This window comes from Crotalus tigris, unplaced genomic scaffold, assembly GCF_016545835.1.
Source record: "Crotalus tigris isolate CLP2741 ecotype Arizona unplaced genomic scaffold, ASM1654583v1 scf7180000017633.3093840, whole genome shotgun sequence".
NCBI classification, from domain to species: domain Eukaryota; kingdom Metazoa; phylum Chordata; class Lepidosauria; order Squamata; family Viperidae; genus Crotalus; species Crotalus tigris.
In genome coordinates this window covers 97,079-120,107 of record NW_024096527.1, presented here as the reverse complement: position 1 = coordinate 120,107, position 23,029 = coordinate 97,079, and the positions used below count along the sequence as shown (strand labels likewise).

At 39.1% G+C, this 23,029-nt stretch overlaps 1 protein-coding gene across 3 annotated transcripts in view; it reads left to right on the top strand.

Moving 5' to 3' along the window:
• Positions 1-5,029, top strand: part of LOC120304292 (neuroligin-4, X-linked) — a 516,091-nt gene extending 511,062 nt beyond the window's left edge. For 2 of the 3 annotated variants that reach the window (XM_039334680.1, XM_039334679.1), the window contains one exon: positions 1,345-5,029. In XM_039334680.1, the coding sequence (XP_039190614.1) occupies positions 1,345-2,188 (844 nt within the window). In that variant the 3' untranslated portion in view covers positions 2,189-5,029. The remainder of the gene's footprint in view (positions 1-1,344) is intronic. The other variant, XM_039334681.1, reaches the window with a different exon arrangement.
• The last annotated feature ends 18,000 nt before the right edge of the window (positions 5,030-23,029 follow it).

Here is a 23,029-nt window from a genome sequence, read left to right as displayed (position 1 = left end):
CAACTTTCAAGATTTGACATTTTTAGCCTTTTTTAAAAAAAAAAAAAAATTCTGTGTCCATAGGTAGCTTTTGTAAGCCATCATGATACTGAATGAAATTATCTTTGAAAACTTACTTGAAGCTTCATTTAGTACAGAATGCAATTACAGGATACTTATCAGTAGTTATTGTTGGGAGCATATTATATCTGTACTCTGAGCAGTGCATTAACTGTCTGTTAGCTTCTAAGTAAAATTTAAGGTTCTAATGTTAATGCTTTATGGCTTAATGCCAACCTAGCTAGAGAGCTGCATCTCCCACTGGCCCACCTGTTTCAATCATGTTAGGAGAAGCGGCAGACACTTTCAAGAGGTCATGGAGAGTTAACATTCAGAAGTAATATTTTTCAGTGGCAGTTCTGGCCCTTTGGAATGGCCTCTTGTATGAGGAGGTAGATATGCCACCTTCTGGAATACATTAGAAACTGGGCTCTTTTAGAGAGCTTTTAAATCATGATACCTCTTTGATAATATATGTTTTATGGTTATTTATAAACATATTTTTAATTTGGTTTATGTGGGCAATTGAGAATCTGTTAGATTGTAATAGGATAATAAGAAAGAAAGAGAATTTTGAGGAAACATACCACCTAACATCATGAAATAGCTCCTTTTCATACTAGCATCCCAAATCAGATTCAAGTTGCCAAGTCATGAAGTTTGTTCAGTGATATTACAATTCATAGTTCATCCCTTTATGTAAGAGAAGGGATGACAAAACCTGGGGTGGAGTGAAAGGGGGAAACAGCCTAGAATCCCTACATACCCATAAAAAAACTAAGTCCAATTCCTCTTGAGTGTTGTTGACCTTTATCTAACTCTAAGCAGGTGCATAGGCTTTTAGCAATAAATCAGTTTAATTGAACCTTCACATGTAGATCTGGTCTTTTGCACCTGACACTTCACCCATTTTCTGGATGCCTGGGTCCATACCCATTATTGAAATCTGCATTTGTGAGCTATTATTGAAAATCCCTGAGAAGTTGCCTTTCTTTTCTTTTCTTTCTTTCTTTCTTTCTTTCTTTCTTTCTTTCTTTCTTTCTTTCTTTCTTTCTTTCACTTAAAGTATTGCTTTCATATGTTAAGAAAATATATACTATTTGTTTTGCAAATATTATAAACTCTATCCAGAGCATATATTTTGGGCAATTATTCTAATCTAAACAGACTATGCTGGATTAGTCATAACCTTGAAACTCAAAATATCATCAAGTAAAGACTATAAGGAAATTGACTTTAGCTCTTGTAATATATTTGAATATGTAAGTTGATTGTTTTTAATATGATTTTTTTGTATACTTTTAGGGATCCAAACCAGCCTGTTCCTCAAGATACAAAATTCATCCACACAAAGCCTAATCGCTTTGAAGAAGTTGCCTGGTCTAAATACAACCCAAAAGACCAACTTTATTTGCACATTGGTTTGAAACCCAGAGTTCGAGATCACTACCGAGCAACAAAAGTTGCTTTCTGGTTAGAACTTGTACCACACTTGCACAATTTGAATGAAATATTCCAGTATGTTTCCACTACAACTAAGGTGCCACCGCCTGATATGACATCGTTCCCTTATGTTACCCGACGTTCTCCTGGAAAGTTTACCACCAAACGCCCATTAATGACACCAAGCAACAATCCAAAGCATTCAAAAGACACCCAGAAAACCTCTCCAGAGGATACAAGTGTCTTGATAGAAAACAAGAGAGATTATTCTACAGAACTAAGTGTTACTATTGCAGTAGGAGCATCACTATTATTCCTCAACATTTTGGCATTTGCAGCCTTGTACTATAAGAAAGACAAGCGACGTCATGAGACACACAGACGCCCCAGTCCCCAAAGGAACACAACCAATGATATTGCCCATATACAGAATGAAGAAATTATGTCACTGCAGATGAAACAGCTTGAGCATGATCATGACTGTGAGTCACTACAAGCTCATGATACCCTGAGACTCACCTGTCCACCTGATTACACCCTGACTCTTAGAAGATCTCCAGATGATATTCCACTCATGACACCCAACACCATAACTATGATTCCAAATACATTAACAGGAATGCAACCTTTGCATACTTTCAATACTTTCAGTGGAGGACAGAACAGTACTAATTTGCCTCATGGACATTCCACCACTAGAGTATAGCTCTGTCATTCACCCGGAAGATTAACCATAAGAAAAAGGGGAAAAATTCATATTCTCCATCAAGCAATTTGTGCAAATGAAAAAGTTAAAAGGTGAAAGAGCAGAACCGTCATAATTTTCTTCAGATCCTTTCCAAAGGAACACTTATGTCAAGAAAGATCACCCTCCTAAACCCTGTGAAATGTGAAATATGTACATTGCTATTAGAATTCCGCTTTAATATCTCAACCACTTTGATTGAAAATAAGAGTTGAGGCCTGAAGAAAGTCTCCTAGAAAAGGATATATATTGAGTGTAACAAACTGAAACAGAACTTTTCAAACACAGAGCCAGTGACTGTATAGGTTTCTTCTTTTTTCTTTGAATAAATAAAATTTAAAAAAAGATGTTCTATATGTGCCATATCATGAATGGCCCTTGTTATACAAAAACATCATCATGGGCTTTTACCCATCCTAAGAAGCTGTAATCCAGAATGGGGAAATAAGATTTTATTATTATCAAAAAAATAGGACTGACTATGCAGTAAATATGTATAGTTCTGTGCAAAGAGAAGACTTGCCAGCCTGAACTATATTTAAGGAACTTTGTAAAACAAAAAATGTACATAGCTGTGAGTTTTAAAAAAGAAGCTTTTATTGATGTTTTCAGTTTGAAAAAAGCTTTTAGAAAAATTGTGCTTTCAGTTGTGATTTATGTGTATAAGCATTAATCATACCATCTATGTTTCCTCCCAGACCTAAATGAGGATGTTCTTAATTACTACTGATGATCCAAACAGGAAAGATTTTTCCTAATGTTTCATTTCTGGGAAAACATGTTGTATCATACAAAGCACACAGATGACTGTGTGGCCTGCTAGATTTTCCTTTACAGGTTAAATAGATGTATGTTAAGGAATCTGAAGATAGGAAGCAGGATTTTATTTTTCCTCCCTTAAAAGAAAGAAGGTTCTCTCCCCCCACCCCACCCTACCATTTTCTTTCCTCTTTGTGTTAGCCTCTATTATATTGCAACACAGGGACAAATTGGAAGAATTTCAACAAGCTTGTTCAGTTGATCTAGGAATCCTGTTCTTGGTATCCTATGTGTCATGAACCTTTGCTTCTTTCAGACAGCCTACTTTCTAAAGCAGTTTTTTTTAAAAAAATAAGATTCTGCCTGCCCTAGCAGATGGCAGGAAAGGTTATGCAAAAAAGGGAAATTGATATAGCTACATTGAACAGGGAGACCACACAAGTTAGACAAAGGACGGTATTATTTTCCCATTCATTAAGAAGGGAGTTCTTGCTGGATCAGTAGCTAAAACTTTTGACCCATTTTAATCAAGCTTAAGTTTGATACCAAGGAAAACAAGTGTATATGGGTGAGTTGCCTTAAAGAAGTTGAATCATTTAATAATTCATCATTAATTCTATAAGAAAATATTATTCACATCATCTACAAACATAGGGAAGTGTGATGTGAAATGCAGCTGTTCCAACAATATGTCAACATCTCTGTATAGAGTTGAAAAACAATTCTAAAGAAAATCAATCAACAAAATAAATCAGACATTATAAAAGTAGAAATTGTTATTAGTGAGTAACAAATGGTTTATAAAGGTGGAAACCAAAGATATTTGAACAGAGTTGTTCTGCACAAGATCACATCTTTCCTGGGGTGTACATTCTATTTTGTTCTCTTTTATTGTGGAAGGCACAATACTGCTATGCTATCATCTTTGTAATAATAAATATATGTGATATTTTGTCACATAATATAACACAGAAGGATGCCTTCTGCTTTAAAATAGATAGTTTGAGATATTCTAACTTATAGTTATCTTGATATTTTGTTGGGTATGGAGTATAGAATATATGTACAGCTTCATGCTGTTTCTGAGAGAGAAAACAACTTCCTAGAGTAGAAAACAACAGCTGGAGACCTAATAGAATTGTTAACATAATGCTCCATCTTAGAAAACGAAATTAGTACATACTTTCCTTTTCCTTCCAGGTAAAATTTTAACAGTTTCAATTTTTACCCAATAGTCAAAGGAACTCAATTATTTTAATGTAATTCTAATGTATTTATTTTGTTAGTTTTATATTTTATTTTTCCTCTAGGAGCTCGTGGCATACATAACATTGCCTCCTCCAGTTTTTCCCCATGAAAACAACCCTGTGAAATTGATTGGTCTTAAAAGTGGGGATTGGCATAAAGTTACCTAGTGAGCTTTCCTAGCTGAAGGTGGACTATAAGTTGGGCCTTCTCAATCCTTGCCCAGTATCTTAACCACTTTGTAACACTGGCTATCCAAAGCTGGATCTTTGCCATCATGACTAAAACATAACACTTCTTCATGACTCAGTGGGGAATAATAAGGAAAACGAGGGCATCTTATTCAGATGAATATGTTTGTTATGTGAATTATGGTATTTGTTTAGTACTTCCAGTTGTTTTCTGCTAGCCATATGTACAATACTGCGCCAGGCTTGTGACATTTAGGTAAAACCATTTCTGTGAGTGAATGATTTTAGCTTTTAAAAATCAATGAAGATGTTGTCACTTTAATAATTTAATACATTAGGACAGATGTATGATTTATAAACGGAAATTTTTAGTCTCTTCAAAGAATTGTATAATAACAACAAAGGATACTTTAAAGAAAAGGAAAAAAAATCCCAGACTTTTCTTCTTGACCTTAAGAGGCACGTAGGGTTTCTTTTGTTATTATTTCTTCATTTTTTTGTTTTTGGTTTTTGGCTTAAGTAAGGACAGAAGATATATATGGCTGGACACATATGTATAAACTTTTCAGCAGCATTTTTAATAATAAAATATCACAGTATTTTCTAATGCTTTGTGCAAAGAATTATGTGTTTATCATTTTTTCAAAACCGTCATTTTGAAAATCTCTGTGTGAGCGTGCACATGTATGTGAACATATGCATGTGATATGTAGTCCATAATGAGCCTTGTCAATACTTTAAAGGGTTGAAATGATAAAAATAAATACTAAAGCCAAAGATATAGATAAATACTGTAATCTATCTTGCTAAGAGTTTGCAGAAAACTTTATGGAATGCCAGTTACTGACATTCAAACCATTGAACACAACAAATACTATCTATAATTACTCATGAATTTTATTATTTTCCTTAGTTACAGTCTGTAATGTGAAAAGAGATATTAAATATTTGTTAACTAGAGTGTTAGCCCTTCACCAGGTCAAGGTAGTAATGACCTTACTGTCAGAATCCAATTATATTTCATCTTTAATTATCAAATATAGAAACTCCCAATTCTGCCATCTCTGGATTCTGCCATAAGAGGGAGAGAAGGGGGAGAACAAAGGGGCTTTATGGCCCTCACTTCCTTCAGTACACTTCAAAGGGCTGAATGTTGAATGTGTGTTTATTGTAACCTCGAAGTGTTAGCATACCAAAGGAGAGTATTTGCCTTTCATGTAGTTATCTGAAGTCTCCATCCAGACGGAAGAAAGAAGAAAAGGGGTGGAATTGTGATACTTGAAACTATCACTGGAAGGGGGGTTGATTGGGTGGGACTACTGGGGAACCCCTTAAAACCTTGAATGGAAGAGCTTGAACCCCAAGTCCTGTCTAGCATGCCTGCAACCACTTCTCTTAATAAAGGATTCCTGTTGGAAGAATTATTCCAAGAGTTCTGTCTTCTTAAGATGCAAAGTGGGGTGGGTCCTTACACTTACAATTAAGCATAATTATTAATTCAAATGAAAACTTCTTGAATCTCTTAAACCAATAACTTTCTTAGTCTTGTTTCTGATATTTAATTGCCAGGATATAATATGCAACTTTATATAAATATATGAAAGCCATATACCAGCTAGTTTCTTTCTACTCCATTATCAGTTCCATGATTTCAACACTCTTCACCAATCCTATCGAAAAACCTCAAAGATCACATGTAAAGAATGTGTTCTAGTGTAGAAGTATAATAAGATCCTATAGAAGAGCTATCTTGTCTTTCTAAAAGCCATGAGACTTCATATAACAAACTAATTTCAGACAGAGTTCCATAGTTCATAAATTGATCATTTTCTGCATATATAACTATGTCTACAAAGTTGAATATTCAATAAGTACTATAATGTATGGAAAAATGATACTAAATATTTCTTAGAAAAGCATATAGGAAATATAAAATATGGCTGAAACATTCTTTCCTTTTGAGAGCACAACTGGACCAAAATGAAGCAATCAGAAAACTATTTCATTGAATTATGAATTATTAATTTAATAATGATTAACTGTAAAAACTTATTTTGGAAATTCTGATTTTTTTCCTATGGATGTGTGTGTGTGTGTGTGTGTGTGTGTGCTGTGTATGTCTGTAATCTTCAGAGGTAAATCTCTGGGTCAGAGGTACACATATTATATATTTTGTTCCTGTGCAACTCACAACATAGTATGTGTGAATGTGTGGACTTGTCCGCATGTTTAGGAAAGTACTTTCATTCTCAATATTCATTTTCAGGCTGATTAATTAACAAGTTATGAGGCAATTTAAAAAAAAATACACATCTAATCAAATGTACGAGTAGTAATAATTTTACACCAATTTATTTTTTACCCAAATTTTACAGTGGGGCACACTATAAAAACAACCCAAAATTTCATTTACTGGATATGTATTTGCTGAGATAAACCTTTGAATTGTCCTTTACAGAAAATCAAACACACACACACAGACACACACACACACACGTGTGTGTGTGTGTGTGTGTGTGTGTGTGTATACTGAGGTTTTTGTGGGTGTTTGTATGTAGGTCTTTGGTTATTCGGGTTTTCTCCTGCGTAAAATTGGAAGTGTCTTGGCGACATTTCGACGAAGTCCCATTCGTCATCTTCAGGCTGGTGTTTTCGGCTTCGTGCTTCTAGGAGCAATGTGTGATCGTAGTTGTTTCTTCCTTTTAACTGCCAGTGAGGGTATGAACTGATTGGGTGGAAGCTTGGCTGTATTCTGATTGGGTGGAGGTGTGTTCTGATTGGTTAGGGGCTTGGCTGTGCTCTGATTGGATGGTGGGTTGGCTGTGCTCTGATTGGATAGGGGAGTGTTCTGTTTGGGTGGGGGCTTTGTTGTGCTCAGATTAGTCTGAGTTGCAGGGAGATTTGAGATGGTGAGCTGCATTGCTGTTGTTTGGCTTCGCGTTCATGATCGTGCCTTATCTTCATGGTGGGTGTCAGATTGCTTCATGTATGAATTGGAGGGGTTTAAAGTGGCTAATGATGCAGCTGTGGTTTGGCTTCTGGTTTGTGGTCATGCCTCATTATCGGTGTGGGTTTGGGTTTGCTTTTTGCGTGGATGTGTGGTGGTGACATCCTGTGTGGTTTTCATGAGTGTGGGTCTGGTGTTAGGGATTCGTTTGTCAATAAGGGCGGGTTTCCAAATGGCTGGTAGGTGGGAGGTATCATCTCATTTATTCATGCTGTGTGGGCGTTTTTCTATTTCAATGGCTTCTCTGATTATTCTGTTATTAAAGTGTTCGGTTTTGGCAATAGTTCTGGTCTTTTTAAAGTCAATTTCATGTCCTGTGGCTTTAAGGTGTTGGACCAGGGAAGAAGTTGGTTCCTCTTTTTTGACTGAGTTCTTGTGTTCTTCAATGCGTGCACTTATTCTTCTGTTGGTTTGTCCAATGTATGTGGTGGGACAAGTGGTGCATGGGATTTCATATACTCCTTGATTTTCTAACTCAATTTTGTCTTTGGGGTTTCTTAGGAGGGTGGATATTTTTCTGTTTGTGCAGAAAGCTGTCTTGATGTTGTGTTTGTGGAAGATCTTGCTGATTCTGTCTGTGGTGCCTTTTATGTATGGGAGGAGGGCTTTACTGTTTTCTTGTTCTCTGTCTTGGATTTTAGTGGGGGTTTCTTTTTGGATTAGTTTGGTAATCTTATTTCTTTGGAATCCACTGGATGTTAGTACATTAGTGAGAGTGCGTAGTTCAGTTTTTAGGTGTTGTTCATCAGCTAAGCGTTTTGTTCTGGAGATGAGTGTCTTGACTACAGAGTTGATCTTTGCTTTTGTGGTGATGTGAGAGAGTGTGCAGATAGTGGTTTGTGTGTGTTTTCTTCTGGTAGATGGTATGTCCTAGGGAGCCATTGGATTTCTTGTAGACTAAGACATCCAGGAAGGGAAGTTGGTTATTAGCTTCTGTTTCCATGGTGAACTGTATTTTGGGGTGTAGGCTGTTGAGGTGTGTGAGGAAGTTGTCCAGTTTTTCTTTCCCATGTGGCCAGATTATGAAGGTGTCGTCTACGTATCTGAGCCAGAGTTTGGGTTTGTGATCAGATTTTTCTAGAGGTGAGGTTTATGTTTATGATTTTATTCTGGTGATCACCTTATTTTACTTCACATTATGTGTATACCTGGGATTTGTGTTTTTAATACTATTAAGGACAAATATATATATATATATGTCTTTGGTTATTCGGGTTTTCTCCCGCGTCAAATTGGAAGTGTCTTGGCAACGTTTCGACAAAGTCTCATTCGTCATCTTCAGGCTGGTGCTTTCGGCTTCGTGCTTCCAGGAGCAATGTGTGATCGTAGCTGTTTCTTCCTTTTAACTGCCACTGGGGGTATGAACTGATTGGATGAGAGCTTGTCTGTGTTCTGATTGGATGGAGGTGTGTTCTGATTGGTTAGGAGCTTGGCTGTGGGATGTCTCTTGTCCTATGGCCATCACCCCTGATGTATGTATGGTGCCCCATCTCCTGTCATTGGTTCCTGCATGGATCGCGCTGGGGATTGCTCCCTTTCGCCAGTCAAGAGGCACTGGGAGATCATCCCACAGCAATGTATATGTAGACACGACTAAAGCGTGCAAAGAGAGCGACAACGAGAGAGGCGATGATCCCTGTATTTACAAATACACAGACGGATGTGAGACAATTAGAAGCAATATGACCAACTGGTGCGGGTAGATCAGTTATGCACTCCATGAGCAGAGCACAGAAGCAGCTGGTCTTATAAGCAGGCTTTCGAACCTCCGACATTCCACTCTGACGACATCGGCAGTTAGCCGACAAAAGCTAAGTTTATTAAACAGTTATTTTGTATTTATCTTAATGTTCGATTATTTTTCTTAACATGAATGTATCTGGGATTTGTATTTTTAGTATAATTAGAGATAAAACAAAATTAAGCTCAGATCCACCTAATTTTAAAAAAAATCTGCTAAAATGTACTTAGTGACTTTCAAGTTCCATAATGAAAATTCTATATACATAGTTTTAAGAAGCAACAATAGACACAGAAACTAATATGTAACAACTTCTGAGGAGGCATGGTTAACTAAACACATTACTGAAAGAGTACTGATGATGATCGCTGCAAAGACCAGGAACTAGGACAAGGAGAGAACAGGAAATTAATCACATGTGTTCTGGATGGTTGATGCTCACAAGAAAACTGCAAGAGAGCAATCTACTATGCATTTCAGGGCCAGGAGATGAATGGAAGTCATTGCATTCTCAGCTAGGGCGGAGCCTTTTTAAGGATACTGAGTTCATTAATCTTACTTATTAGAAGTTGAAATTGCTTATTTAAATATTCTAAAGCTGTTAGAGATCTTTGGAACAAGAAGTTTGAGTTTACCTTCTTTCTTGAACAAAAGATGAAAGAACTCTTAATTAGCCTACCAATAAATTATAATGCTTGTAAATTTATTTGATAGACACAAATTAGTATCATGAAAGAAAACAGTACTTCTACCTTATGTTATATTCAATTAATCTCATCATAATTATGGTTCAGAAAGATATATTTTTACTCTTAAACACACAGCATATACTCAGAACCTTGTTTATTTTCAATGTATAGAAGATGAGAAATTGCCAATCTACATTTGGCACAATGAGCCGCGTATGTCATACTTGTTATAATATTTGCCTTAAGTAGCTGCCTGTTGCAAAGTTCTGCAATGTTTCAGATTTTAAGAGAAAAAAGTCCATAAAAACCATAAAAAATCTGGAGAATATCAGAATTGGAAAGACCACAAACATATAAGCATTTATAGCATTATTAAGTTATATTCAATTGCTGCCTAATAAACTGAAAAACTTAAATCTCAGAAGTTTGACTTTTTATTAGGTGCTGGGGAATTATACAAATATTGAAAATATGGCACTAGTAAAGTATCTACTCATTGTTATGGCTTGTATATAGCTATAAGGGAGTACAAAGTTTCAGATATGCAATGTTTGAAAGAAAATAATTTTATTCACAACTGGCATGTAGCCCAGGAGAATGAGCCCCAAAGTCCACACTTTTGCACCATAATCCTATTCACTGATCTACTGTCTGTCCACATAGACATACAGGTAGTCTTTCAAAATCTCTGCTAAATAACTATCAAATTTTTGGACCTTTATATATGTCAGAATAGAATGGATAATCTTAAATATTCAAGCTCTCTTCATGCATTATAGAAGTGAAGAAAGTCCATGTGAAAATTTGTAAAAATAAAACTGAAACTATTGGAGCCATTTCATTCAGCATGTAAGCTGTTACTGAGAAAGAACATAGGTTTCCAAACTGCATGGAGCTTTAGCCCAATCAGCAAATATCTTCTTCAGTTATAGATTCTGAGCATGCAAAATCCCATCTCAGGCTCATCAAGGGTGGAATTTGTCAGTTTTTCATGTTCGGTGACTCTGTTATTATGGGCTAGATTCACTTATTACATAACCTAAGAACCCAAATAACATCAGTTCAAAACTATGTATACTGAAAATTGCTGTTATTGTTGCTGCTGCTGCAGAATTAGGTGTTTATCAAGGACACTTACTAGGAAATGACTATAGTACCATTTTGAAAGGTTCTTCTAAGGTCTTTCTTAAAGAAAAAAAATGTTCAGGAAACTAATGATACTCTGAAAGAAGGGATTTTTGGGGAACAAAAGTCCTTTAGGAGTTTTTTTTTCTTTTTTCTTTTTACAGAATAAGTGTTACATAATAACTTGGTGCGGTCCTTTGGGTAAAGAGGAACAAAGATATTATATATTGCTTCATAAAATTCTTCTTAATAATTTCTGAGATTATTATGTTAATTATTCAGTATGAGTTTGTTCTAAGTTGCAATGTATGCATGCCTTTAAACAAGTCTTCACCCATGTTTGGAAAATATATACATACAAATCTCCAGAAGCTGGGGTCATGAATCCTATAGGTATCACATCTCTGCCCTCTTCTCAGAGAACAGGAACATTAGCTTTCTTCTTGACAAATCCATCATTCCAAATTTCTCTTCTGGGCAGAAGATAGAAAAGTAAAGTGTTCAGATGTTGTAATATTATTAAAAATTATTGATTTCGTAACTATAAAAAATAAAGTAACAGAAAATATCAAAAGGGGAAAATGAAAAATAATAGAAAGGAAATTTACAAGCAGCATGAAAATTGTAATATAATGTCAAAATAACAATTGTTTGATTTGCATATTAAAATGTTTCATATGCATCTGAATATTTAAGTCAGTATTAAAAGATGCCTGAAAGCTAGTTTGTTGTAGCAATTAAGAAACCTGAAGACCGTGAGTTCTCTTCCTGCCTTAAGCAGAAAGGCAGTTGGGTGACCTTGGAATAGTCACTCTGGCTTAGCCCTAGGATGGAGGCAATTGCAAACCACTTCTGCAATATAGCTTAGAAAATTACAGGCGTTCAGATAGTCACTATGAATTAATATTGACTCAAATATACAAATAAAATAAAGTAATTAAAAACTGTAGACAATATGATATTGTTGACATTATGTAAACTTGGTGGGATGAAACCCACAAATAGAACACACAGCTAGAGCGATTTAAATTAATTAAAAGAAACAGAATAAATAAAAGAGGAGGCTGAGTTGCTCTTTCTATAAGAAATAACAGAAACAGAGCACAACAATGATGAAAACTGTCTTGAATGCATTTGGGTCAATATAAAGGGGGGGGGAATGACATTGCCATAGGTGTATACTATAGGCCACTCAACCAAACAGAGGAAATAGATGAACTTAGTTTACTAAGTTATGCAGGAAGCACATCACAATAGTAACAGGGACTTTAATTACCCTGACATCAACTGGGAGACAATCTCTGCACCAAGTGGAAGAGCAGATTGCTGACAAAACTAGCAGACAACTTTGTCTGCCAAAATGTAGAGAAGGGAACTAGAGGATCAGCCATATTGGACCTAATTCTCACTAACAGAGATGAAATGTTAGAAGGTGTTGAAGCCACAGGAACCTTGGGGGGGAGTGGCCATGCAATATTGGAATTCAACATTATGGAAACACAAGCAATAGAACACAGTCAAACTAGAGCAGTGGTTCTCAACCTTTCTAATGCCGCGACCCCATAATACAGTTCCCCATGTTGTGGTGGCCCCCAACCACTTATACATCACCGGGTGCCAGGGGCATGGCCAAAGAAAAGGGGGAAAAATGGCAGACAGCCTTGTTTGGCGACCCCCATGAAATTGTCGTTCGACCCCAAATGGGGTCCCGACCCACAGGTTGAGAACCACTGAACTAGAGTCTTGGACTTCAAGAGAGCTAATTTCAATAAACTTAGAGCTTGGGAAGGATTCCATGGATGAGAATCCTCAAGGGGAAAACAACTCAAGAAGCTTGGGAAATTTTGAAAAGTGAGATTATAAAAGCTCAGTCTAGCACAATACCAATGAAGAAGAAAAATAACAGCTCTCAAAAGAAACCAGCATGGCTGCATAAAGAACTCTCTGATAAATTGAAAGATAAAAAGGACAAGTATAAAAAGAGGGACACATAACTAAGGAAGAATATCAGCAAATAGCCTGAGCCTGCAAAGATGAAATGAGGAAAGCTAAGGCTCAAAATGAACTAAGACTTGCGACAAAAGTCAAAAATAACAAAAAAAGTTTCTTTCAACATGTAAAAAACAAGAAAAATGTTAAGGAAATGATTGATCCATTAGTGAGAGAAAGTGGCAAGAAGCTGACAAGCAACAGGGAGAAAGCAGAACTACTTATCTTTGCATCTGTCTTTACACAAAGGGAAAAAACAGTCTAGTATATCAAAAACAGTGCTGTAAAAACAAATTACAAACACAAGGTAAGATAGACAAGAAAACGGTAAGTGAGCACCTGTCAACCCTAGATGAGTTCAAATCACCAGGACCAGATAGATTACACCCCAAGGTTCTCAAGGAACTGGCAGATGTGATCTCAGAACCACTGAACTATATCTTTCAAAGATCCTGGAGTACTGGGGAACTACCAGAGAACTGGAAAAGAGCTGAAGTAGTTCCCATCTTCAAAAAAGGGGGAAAAATGGATCCAGGAAACTACAGACCTATCAGCCTGACCTCAATATGTGGGAAGATTCTGGAAAAGATAATCAAGCAATGAACTAGGCAAACACATAGAGGCAAATAAAGTCATTACCAAAAGCTAACATTAGTGGACCAGAAGAATGCTGTGGATATAATTTACTTGGACTTCAGTAAGGCATTTGATAAAGTAGACCACAATCTACTACTTGATAAGATAGAAAAATGTGGGTTAGACAGCATCACCACCAGATAGATTCATAGTTGGGTGACCAGCCGTATTCAGTGTGTGATCTTCAATGGAACTGCATCTACATAGAGGGAAGTGTGTAGTGGGGTGCCTGAGGGCTCTGTTCTGGGCCCAGTGCTCTTCAACATCTTCATCAATGATTTGGATGAGGGGATAGATGGGGAACTCATCAAATTTGCAGATGACGCCAAACTGGCAGGAATAGACAACACTCCAGAAGATAGGCTTAAGATACAGAACGATCTTGAAGACTTGAACATTAGGCACTATCTAACATAATGAAATTCAATGGTGAAAAAAGTAAGGTTCTACATTTAGGCAAGAAAAAAACAAATGCACAAGTATGGTATAGGTGGTACCTTGCTCAATAGTAGTAACTGTGAGAGGGATCTCAGAGTCCTAGTGGACAATCACTTAAATATGAGCCAACAGTAAGCTGCAGCTGCCAAAAAAGCCAACACAGTGCTAGGCTGCATTAACAGAGGGATAGAATCAAGATCACATGAAATGTTAATACCACTTTACAATGCCTTGATAAGGCCACACTTGGAATACTGCATCCAGTTTTGGTCACCACAATGTAAAAAAGATGTTGAGACCCTAGAAAGAGTACAGAGAAGAACAACAAAGGTGATTAGGGGACTGGAGACTAAAGCATATAACGAACAGTTGCTGGAATTGGGTATGTCTAATTTAATGAAGAGAAGGACTAGAGGTGACATAATAGCAGTGTTCCAATATCTCAGGGGTTGCCATAAAGAAGAGGGAGTCAAGCTCCAACCTGCTTGAAGGCAGAGGGTGCTAAGAATCACTGGGTTAAATCAGGCTGCCTTTAGATTTTAGACATAGGAATGGTCTACATTCAAACAATGAAAATGGATGCTCGACTAGAAGAACTGGTGATTGAACTCAACAATATGCATTAGGATATCATTGGATTATGTGAAATATGATGAAAAGGTGAAAATTTAGTTGAGTTTGATAGGATTGGGCATTTACACTACATTAAAGGTACTGAAGATGGATAATGTGGTAGAGTTGATTTTCTCATCAACCAAAAGCTGAAAGACTCTGAGGTAAAATTTGAAAGAGATAAAATTTTAAAAAATCAGACAGAGTAGCTCAATGTATCATTCAATTGAACAAGTTTTAAATCATCCAGTCTTTTAAATCATCCAGACCAACAATAAGCTATAGTGGTGATGAAGTCAAAGATGTGGCCTGCCTTCAACACAAAGAAAAATGCCAATACAAAATACTGATGGGTGACTTTAATGTAAGAATAGAACAATACCTAGAGAAAAACTGACTGACCCATATGGAAATGGTGAACATGATAATAGAGGTGACAGACTAGTAGATTTTGCTGAAGGACAGGAATGTTCTATCATGAACTCATTTTACAGAAAAAAAAACTAGAAGAAAATTGACATGGAAGAGTATCTAGGTACACAATCAAAACTGATTATATCATGTCATATGATAAAACCATATTCTGCAATTGTACTGTCATCAATCATTTTAATGTTTGAAGTGACCATAGAATGGTATGAGCTAAAGTGAAGATAGACTGTGAAAAAGAGCATATGGAAATCTAAAGACATCACAAAAAACAAACTGTTAGAGGAGAATGATTTTGAGATTAATCTATCAAATTACTTTGCTCTATTGCAAGATTTGGAAGAGATGAACATTATTGACTAAAATGAACAAATAGTCAAAAACATCCATGAATCTGCTACATCTATAGCACCACCACCAGCAAAACACTTTCTATAGTCAAAAATCTCTGAAGAAACTATTGATTTAATGAAAAAATGACCGACAATGAAGAATACCGAAGTTTCACTAATAAACTGGATCATAAGAAAACGTATCCAAGAAGAAACACATCAGTTTAATGTGAAGCTTGAAAAAAAGGCAATTGAAGAAAATACAAGGTTCTTCAACCTATGGGCCACAGACTGGTACCAGGCCATGGCCTATTGGCCACCGGGCTCTGGGAATGGCTGACGAGTGCTCGCACATGTGAGCACCCCCATTCTCACTAGCGCTGCTGCGTTGGCACTAACATCCCATTTGTGCATACACGTGGATGCTAGCAGTCCGTTAGTGCATGTGCATGGGTGCTTGCGTGGGTGCTGTGGGTGCGCATGGCCTACTTGCAAATGCACACAGGCACTAGCACCCCCTGCTGTGCATGCACCCATTTGCACATGCACATGTTCAGACATGCGGATGCACATTTCCCTGCTCCTCCCTTTCCCTCTGGGCCACCAACCCAGAAATGTTGGGGAGATCTGGATTAATAGACCAAAATGCAAGCTGATAAATACAAGGAAGAAGGCTTTTGCATTAAAACATGAAGATGGCTCTGTGTGTAGAACAAGACAGGAAATGTTAGAAATAATTAGAAAATTCTATTCAGAGCTATATAAAGATTAAGATCACTCAAAAGTAACCACACCCATGAAAAGGAAATGCCAGATATCCTAGTGGAGAAAGTATCAAGTGCCATAAAATCAATGAAAAATGGCAAACCTTCAGGAAATGACTGTGTTACGGTTGAAATGCTGAAAGCTGGTGGTCATAGTTTACACAAGGTACCAGCAAGACTATATTGAAGATGCCTCAGAGAAGAAAAAATACCTGATGCATGGAAAAACGGTGAAGTGATTCTTATAGATAAGAAATGGGCCCAAGATGATTTAAAGAACTATGGCCCAATAAGCCTTCTTTCAATCATCTACAAGGTTTTCACCAAGATAATAACAAAAAGAAAATTGAGAACATTAAATGAGACACAGGCAAAGGATCAGGCAGGGTTTAGAAGTGGTTACAACACAATGGAACACATCCAGGCTGTTCAGCAAGTTATTGAAAGGCACAATGAGTACACCATGTCTCTGTGCATGACTTTCATCAATTATGAAAAGGTATTTGACTCAGTATTCTAGATAGCAACAATTAATGCATTGCTCAACCAAGGCATAGGCACTGCTTACATAAACTTACTACAATCAATATATGAAAAAACAATGGTGACAATTTGCCTTAATGATCTTAAAGTGGAAATCAATATAGAATGAGACGTATGACAAGGCAATACAATATCACCTATCCTTTTCTCAGATTGCCTTGAAGAAGTATTTCATAAACTAGACTGGGCAAAAGATGGAATAAAATCAATGGAACCTATTTAAATCACTTAAGATTTGCAAATGATGTTGCTCTCTTCTAATAAGTTCCAGAAGAGCTACAAAGATACATACAAAGGTTGCACAAAGCAGGAGAACCATCTGGCTTAAAAATAAACCTGGAAAAGAGCCAAGTTATGTTTAATACATTCACCAAAGAAATATATATATATATATACCACTTGATATAGTAGACCATTACATATACCTGGGCCAACAGCTGTCAGTGGAAGGTGATACAATAAAGGAAATGGAACAATGTATTTAATGTGTTCGGCAAGCTAAGCGTAATTTTCAAGAACAATCTCCCCCCTATGCCTAAAGAGAAAAGTTTTCGATCAGTATTTGCTACCTGCTCTAACATATGCCAGTGAAACATGAACAATAATCTCACAATCGATACAAAATTTATGAATGGCGCAAACAGCCTTGGAAAGATACATGCTTGGCATTACAAGACAAGATAGAAAATCAGTTTTATACTCATTTATTTTTACTTATTTCACATATGCCATACAATGCCATGAATAGAAAAATATGGGTTTTGAAATAAAAAGCCTGGAAACTCAGACAAGGATCCAAAATCCTTGATCTAGGTCTCAAAACCCACCCTAGTTTGGTGATGGTTTTGTGCTTTGGGGAGAGGCTGCATTACTGCCCATGGCCAGCAAAGGGCAGCATGAAACCAGCCTTTTTTTCCTCTTTCCTCCTCCACATTGCCCCTGTCCCCGCTGCCAAGAATTCCCCCCTGCCTTTCTGATGTGCTCTGCAAACCAGAGATGCAGAGATGGAATAATAATAATAATTCCTCTATAGCTGTGTCTTTTGTAGCTAAGGAATTGAGGAGGTGGCTTCAGAAAGGGTGCTGAAGAGGGGGAAACTGAGAAGGGTGCAAGGGTTGGAGCAGGGGAACTCCCAGGAAAGTCATTGAAGGTCTCTTTTTTGGGGAGAAGTGCAAAACAAGTAGGGAAGGATCTTCTAGATGTAACTGCTCTTTCCATGTAAAGCAGCAAGACACATGTCCAGGGAGACACATATAGAGCCAGATGCAGATCACCCAGAAGCTCCAGCTTGACAGTGTGTGGAGGGTAGGAGAGTTGGGGAGGTGTTTCTCCTTCCATTCCAGTTTTGATGGGCTTTCTTTGCTTTCTTTCCTGGGTACCATCCAGCTTTTAAAAGGAAAGGAATCTCTGTGCTGGTGGCTGCAACAAGACCTCCTCTGGACATGGGCAGAATTCATCTCCTCCTTGTTTGATTATTGTTGTGAAGCAAGGGGAGGAGTGATGCCAGTCGGGACCCTTAAACTGACACCCTGAAGGCCACACAAGCCTCCCCACCAACACACTCATCTGATTCACATCAAGTGAGTTGTGTGATTCCAACCACTGGGTCTCCGAGCTACCTGGCTAATAATAAAGGCAGTCCTTGACTTGCAACCACAATTGAACCCAACATTTTTGTTGCAGTGCCAGACAGTTGAGTGAATCTTACACCAACAGGTGCTGCAGATGACTCAGCATGGATGACTCAGCACGACCAAATTGGATGCGGAACAAGTTGCCCCAGCAACTGGACATGGGACAAGGTGGTTGGGTTGGCTGGAGGAGGAGGAGAAAGGGGTGATAGGGAAGAGGGCGGTTGATGCCTCACCCAGCCATGTCCACCTGTCAGTGCCAACCTGTTCATGCTGAGTCATTTGCACCAAGTCATCTGCACCAAGTCACCACACCCATTCATCCATGCTGATCTGACCATGTCCAACCAGCCATACCCACCTGGCCATGCAGACCTGGCCATGATGAATTGTCCTACACTCCTTTCCTGGATAATGGCTACAATTTATTTGCCATTTAACCTTTCCCATCAAGCAGTTTGGTCTAAATTAGATTCCAAGTACTGTGTTAATGATTTGAAGGCCTGTGTCTCGGATGGGTAATTTTGACATTTCTCGGCTATATTTGCTGTTCTGAGGACTACAATAATTTCTCACATACTGGTCACTAATTAGAAATATCCTCACATAAATTTGGACAACTGTAGGATTTGTAATATAAATTTTCTTAATCTTGCATTTAGCTTCAGTGAACATAATTATAAAAGCAACATTGGCACTACTGAACCTTTCAGAAAGTTCCTGACTCTCAGATATCAGCCCCTCTCAGATATTAGCCCCTATATTTTCCAGCAGAAAATATAGAATGCTACAGTTGGTAACCATGCTTGCTTAAAATTAAATAGCAATCTGCCTATAGTACAGATATAGCCGATAAAAATGGCTTTAAAAAGAAACGTATACCTAAAATTGTTTGGTGGACTACAGTTCAACAAAAACTTTTAGGTGGGAATCTTTGAGTCATTTATCATACTTATCATTTACAAATATATTTTTAAATAAGTAAGTGCAATATTAGAATATCTTAGACATCTACCAGTTTGAAGTAAGTAAGCATTACATGAGAGGATTGAGGAATCCTTGATAAAAGATATAGAAAAGACAACTGAGAAAAGATATGAGATCTGTCTTCCAATAGTTAACATTTTATCTGTCATCCACAATGTGCATTAGAGTGGCTGAATTTGGTGAAATGCTAGGGGGGAAAAGCCCCTGATTAGTAAAAACAGTTAAACAGTAGAACAATTAACTAAGGGAGATGGTGAATTCTCCTGATCTTCATATAGTTAAAAAGGCTGAATCAACATTTCTGAAAGTAATAAAGGAGAATATTTGTAGCTCATGGTTGACATGAGGTGTCAGAACCCATATCATATTTCATACTTCCCTGCCTCTCTTTCTCTCACTTCCCAATTCCATTCTCTCCTCTCCCTGGGTTCTGCCATACTCCTAGAGGGGAGGGGGGATGGAGCGCGTGTTTATTGCCTTCACTTCCTTTTTCACTACAATGTAGCACTTTGCTTTGCTGCCTTATTTCCCTCTCGCTATAATGTAACACTTCGCCTTAGCTTTCTTTATTGCTCTAATGTAACACTTCACATTCCTGCACTGTATCTCTCTCTGAACTTTCATCTCCCTAACCTGTCAGCTAGCAAAGGGGGGGGGGGAGAGAAAGAAATACAACCTCCAGAGCCGGGCTTATCTCTCTACTCTCAAGAGAAGGTGCAAAGAGCCATTTAAACATCACTGCTATGATCAGAGCCAGACCGATGTTATCTCCCCTTTCCCACGGTGGACTTAACACCTGGGGATTGACCGGCTTGAATCATCCGGATAAACTATGGGGTGGGGTTTGCTTGGGGGTACTTTAACCTATCAATCTGTAAAGAAATCCCTCAGATTCTGTCTAGTATGTCTGCCATCAGCTTCTCCTAATAAAAGCTCTTTTTGGAAGGACTTGCTTCCATGAGTTCTGCTTTCTTGGATGAGGTGTTGAGGTGGGTCCTGACATTACACAGGATCTGCAATAGTGGTCAACCCGGAAGGACGGACCTTACCAGGAGACTTTGCAACATCTACCATGTCAGACAATGATATGGAGGAAGCCACCACGAAAGGGGAGCCCTCCCTTCAGTTGGAACCCTGCCAGTTGTCCAACTCCGAGACGCCCTACACCTCGGAAGAAGAGGTGGTGGAGATGCACAGCCATAAATGTTGCTAGTCCATGGGCATAGGCAAGAAGGACAAGTGGGAGAAAAATTCGAGAAAGGTGATGCTGAGGTAGGGCAGCCACCAATCAGGATGGAAACAAGAGATGGAGAGATCACTACACCTCAGCAAAGGTGAGGACGATCACAGGGAGCAGTCGAACTAGATCCTGGAGAAGGCGATCGACCTAATGAAATCAACCCCTCGTCTCCCTCAAGGATGAAAAGCTCGAGCCCCGCAGCTGCACCGTTACCATGAACTGCAGCACAAGAGACACCGGGGGGGAGTCTGATGCTGAAGCCCCAGGAACATCAGGCAGAGTGGCATTTGTGGGACCAGCCCCCACTCTCCACCACTCAGCAGCTGCTGATCAAGATGGACAACACCACAGATGACAATGTGGACATCGATCCATCCAGAAGTTCCCATCGCTGGATGTGAAGTTTCGGGGAGAGCCATGGCGCCTGGGATTCTTCTTAACCCAAGTCCTCAACTACATGGAAGAATATGGCCGAGACATCCCAACTGACAAGGCTCGAATCCACATCGTACAGGCAGCCCTGGATGGCGTGGCAGCTGACTGGGTGGTGGACCTACACAACTCCGACACCCCGAGCTCCAGAACTTAAACCAATTCATGTTCTCCCTTAGACAGTGATTTGAGGATTCATTGGCAGACTGGAAGGCCTGTGAGAAGATTAAGATGGTGAAGCAAGGCAGGCGCCCAGTGGCCGAGTACATCCAGGAGTTCCGAGCCATTGCTAGTAAGCTAAATTGGCTGGAAGACATCCTGCTTAGTCACTTCAAGGATGGGCTGAATTACGACCTGTACAATGCCTGCCTTCTCCAGGGGGACCCACGCCAATTGCACAATTGGTACATCCTGGCAGAAGAAGCCGAGGTTGACTTACTCAAGAGACATCACAGAGGGAAGCCGTGAAACCAATCACCCCCCTGAGCTGTCATGCGAGCCTGTGAAGCCTCAACCCACAGCCAGCGGAGAAAAGAACCCCGACCTACACCACGGAAGCGTCCAACTCGCCAGACGACCATTCCGAAGATGAACCTCTGGTAAGTGGTAAGTCCCCTCATACAGACAGTGACGATCCTAGCCCCCTCCATGCCTGAAGCTGTGAAGTTTAAAGCCCTACTAGACTGGCTGCATGTGTTGCCTTATTAGCCCAATGCTGGTGGGAACCCTGGGCATTCCAGTGAGGAGGCTGAAGAAAGCAATATCCTTTGGTCAATTAGATGGGTCCATAACAGGGGGAATGCAGCTACTCTACTCACGCTACCCATCCACCTTACACTGGGGGACCATGAGGAGACTATAACATTCATGGTGACCCCAGGCATGGAGTGCCCGATAATACTGGGGTTGGCGTGGCTAAAGAAATGGAACCCCAGAGTGGACTGAAGGACAGTGAAAGTCAAGTTCCCAAAAGGGGACTGAATGGGATCGCCACCTCAGGGAGCCCCCGAGAGCTCCCCTCCGGAAAGAGCAGCAGTGGGGGAGGAAATCACATTGCCCGAAATACCCAAGGAGTACAAGGACCTCACTGAAATCTTCAGCATGGAGTGGGCGGATGAGCTACCCCCTCACTGACCCAAAGACTGCGTGATAGAAATCAAGCTGGGAGCGAAACTTCCGAAGCCTAAACTGAGCCCTGAGGAGCTACGAGAGATGAAAAAATTTGTAGATAAAAATTTAGAGAGGGGCTTCATTGAGCCAGCTTTCCCAAAGAAGGTAATGGCCCCCATCCTCTTCAGGGAAAAGAAAGATGGCACATTCCATATGTGCATGGATTACCGCGCCTTGAACGCCATAAGCGAAAGCAACCTGTACCCTCTCCCCCTCATGAAAGACATGCTGTCTCACCTATTGAACGGAAAAATCTTCATAAAGCTAGACCTAAGGGATGCCTATTATCACATTAGAATTAAGGAGGGAGATGAGTGGAAGACTGCATTCAACTGCCTTAAGTCTTGCCGTTTGGGCTGCAGGGAGCCCCTGCAGTTTTTATGCAGCAGATCAATGAAGTACCGAGGGAGATCTCCATGGACTTCATAATAGAACTACCAGAAAGGAATGGAAACACAGCGATCTGGATGGTCACAGACCTATTCTCAAAACCAGTACACTTCATCCCTTGTCCAAAGATCCCCTCCGCTAAAGCCTTAGCAAAATTGTTCATCCAGCACATATATAGATTGCCTGGAGTACCCCAGCACATAATATCAGACAGGGGGGTGCAATTCACATCGGACTTTTGGAAAGAGTTCTTATCCCTTCTGGAGACCACCCAGGGGCTGTCATCTAGTCATCATCCTCAGACAAATGGCAGGATGGAACGTTCAAACTCAGTATTTGAACAATATTTAGGATGCTTTATTAATTTCCAACAGACAAACTGGACCAACCTGCTCCCTTTTGCAGGAGTGGCATACAACAACGCGGTCCATTCCAGCATGGACTACACCCGA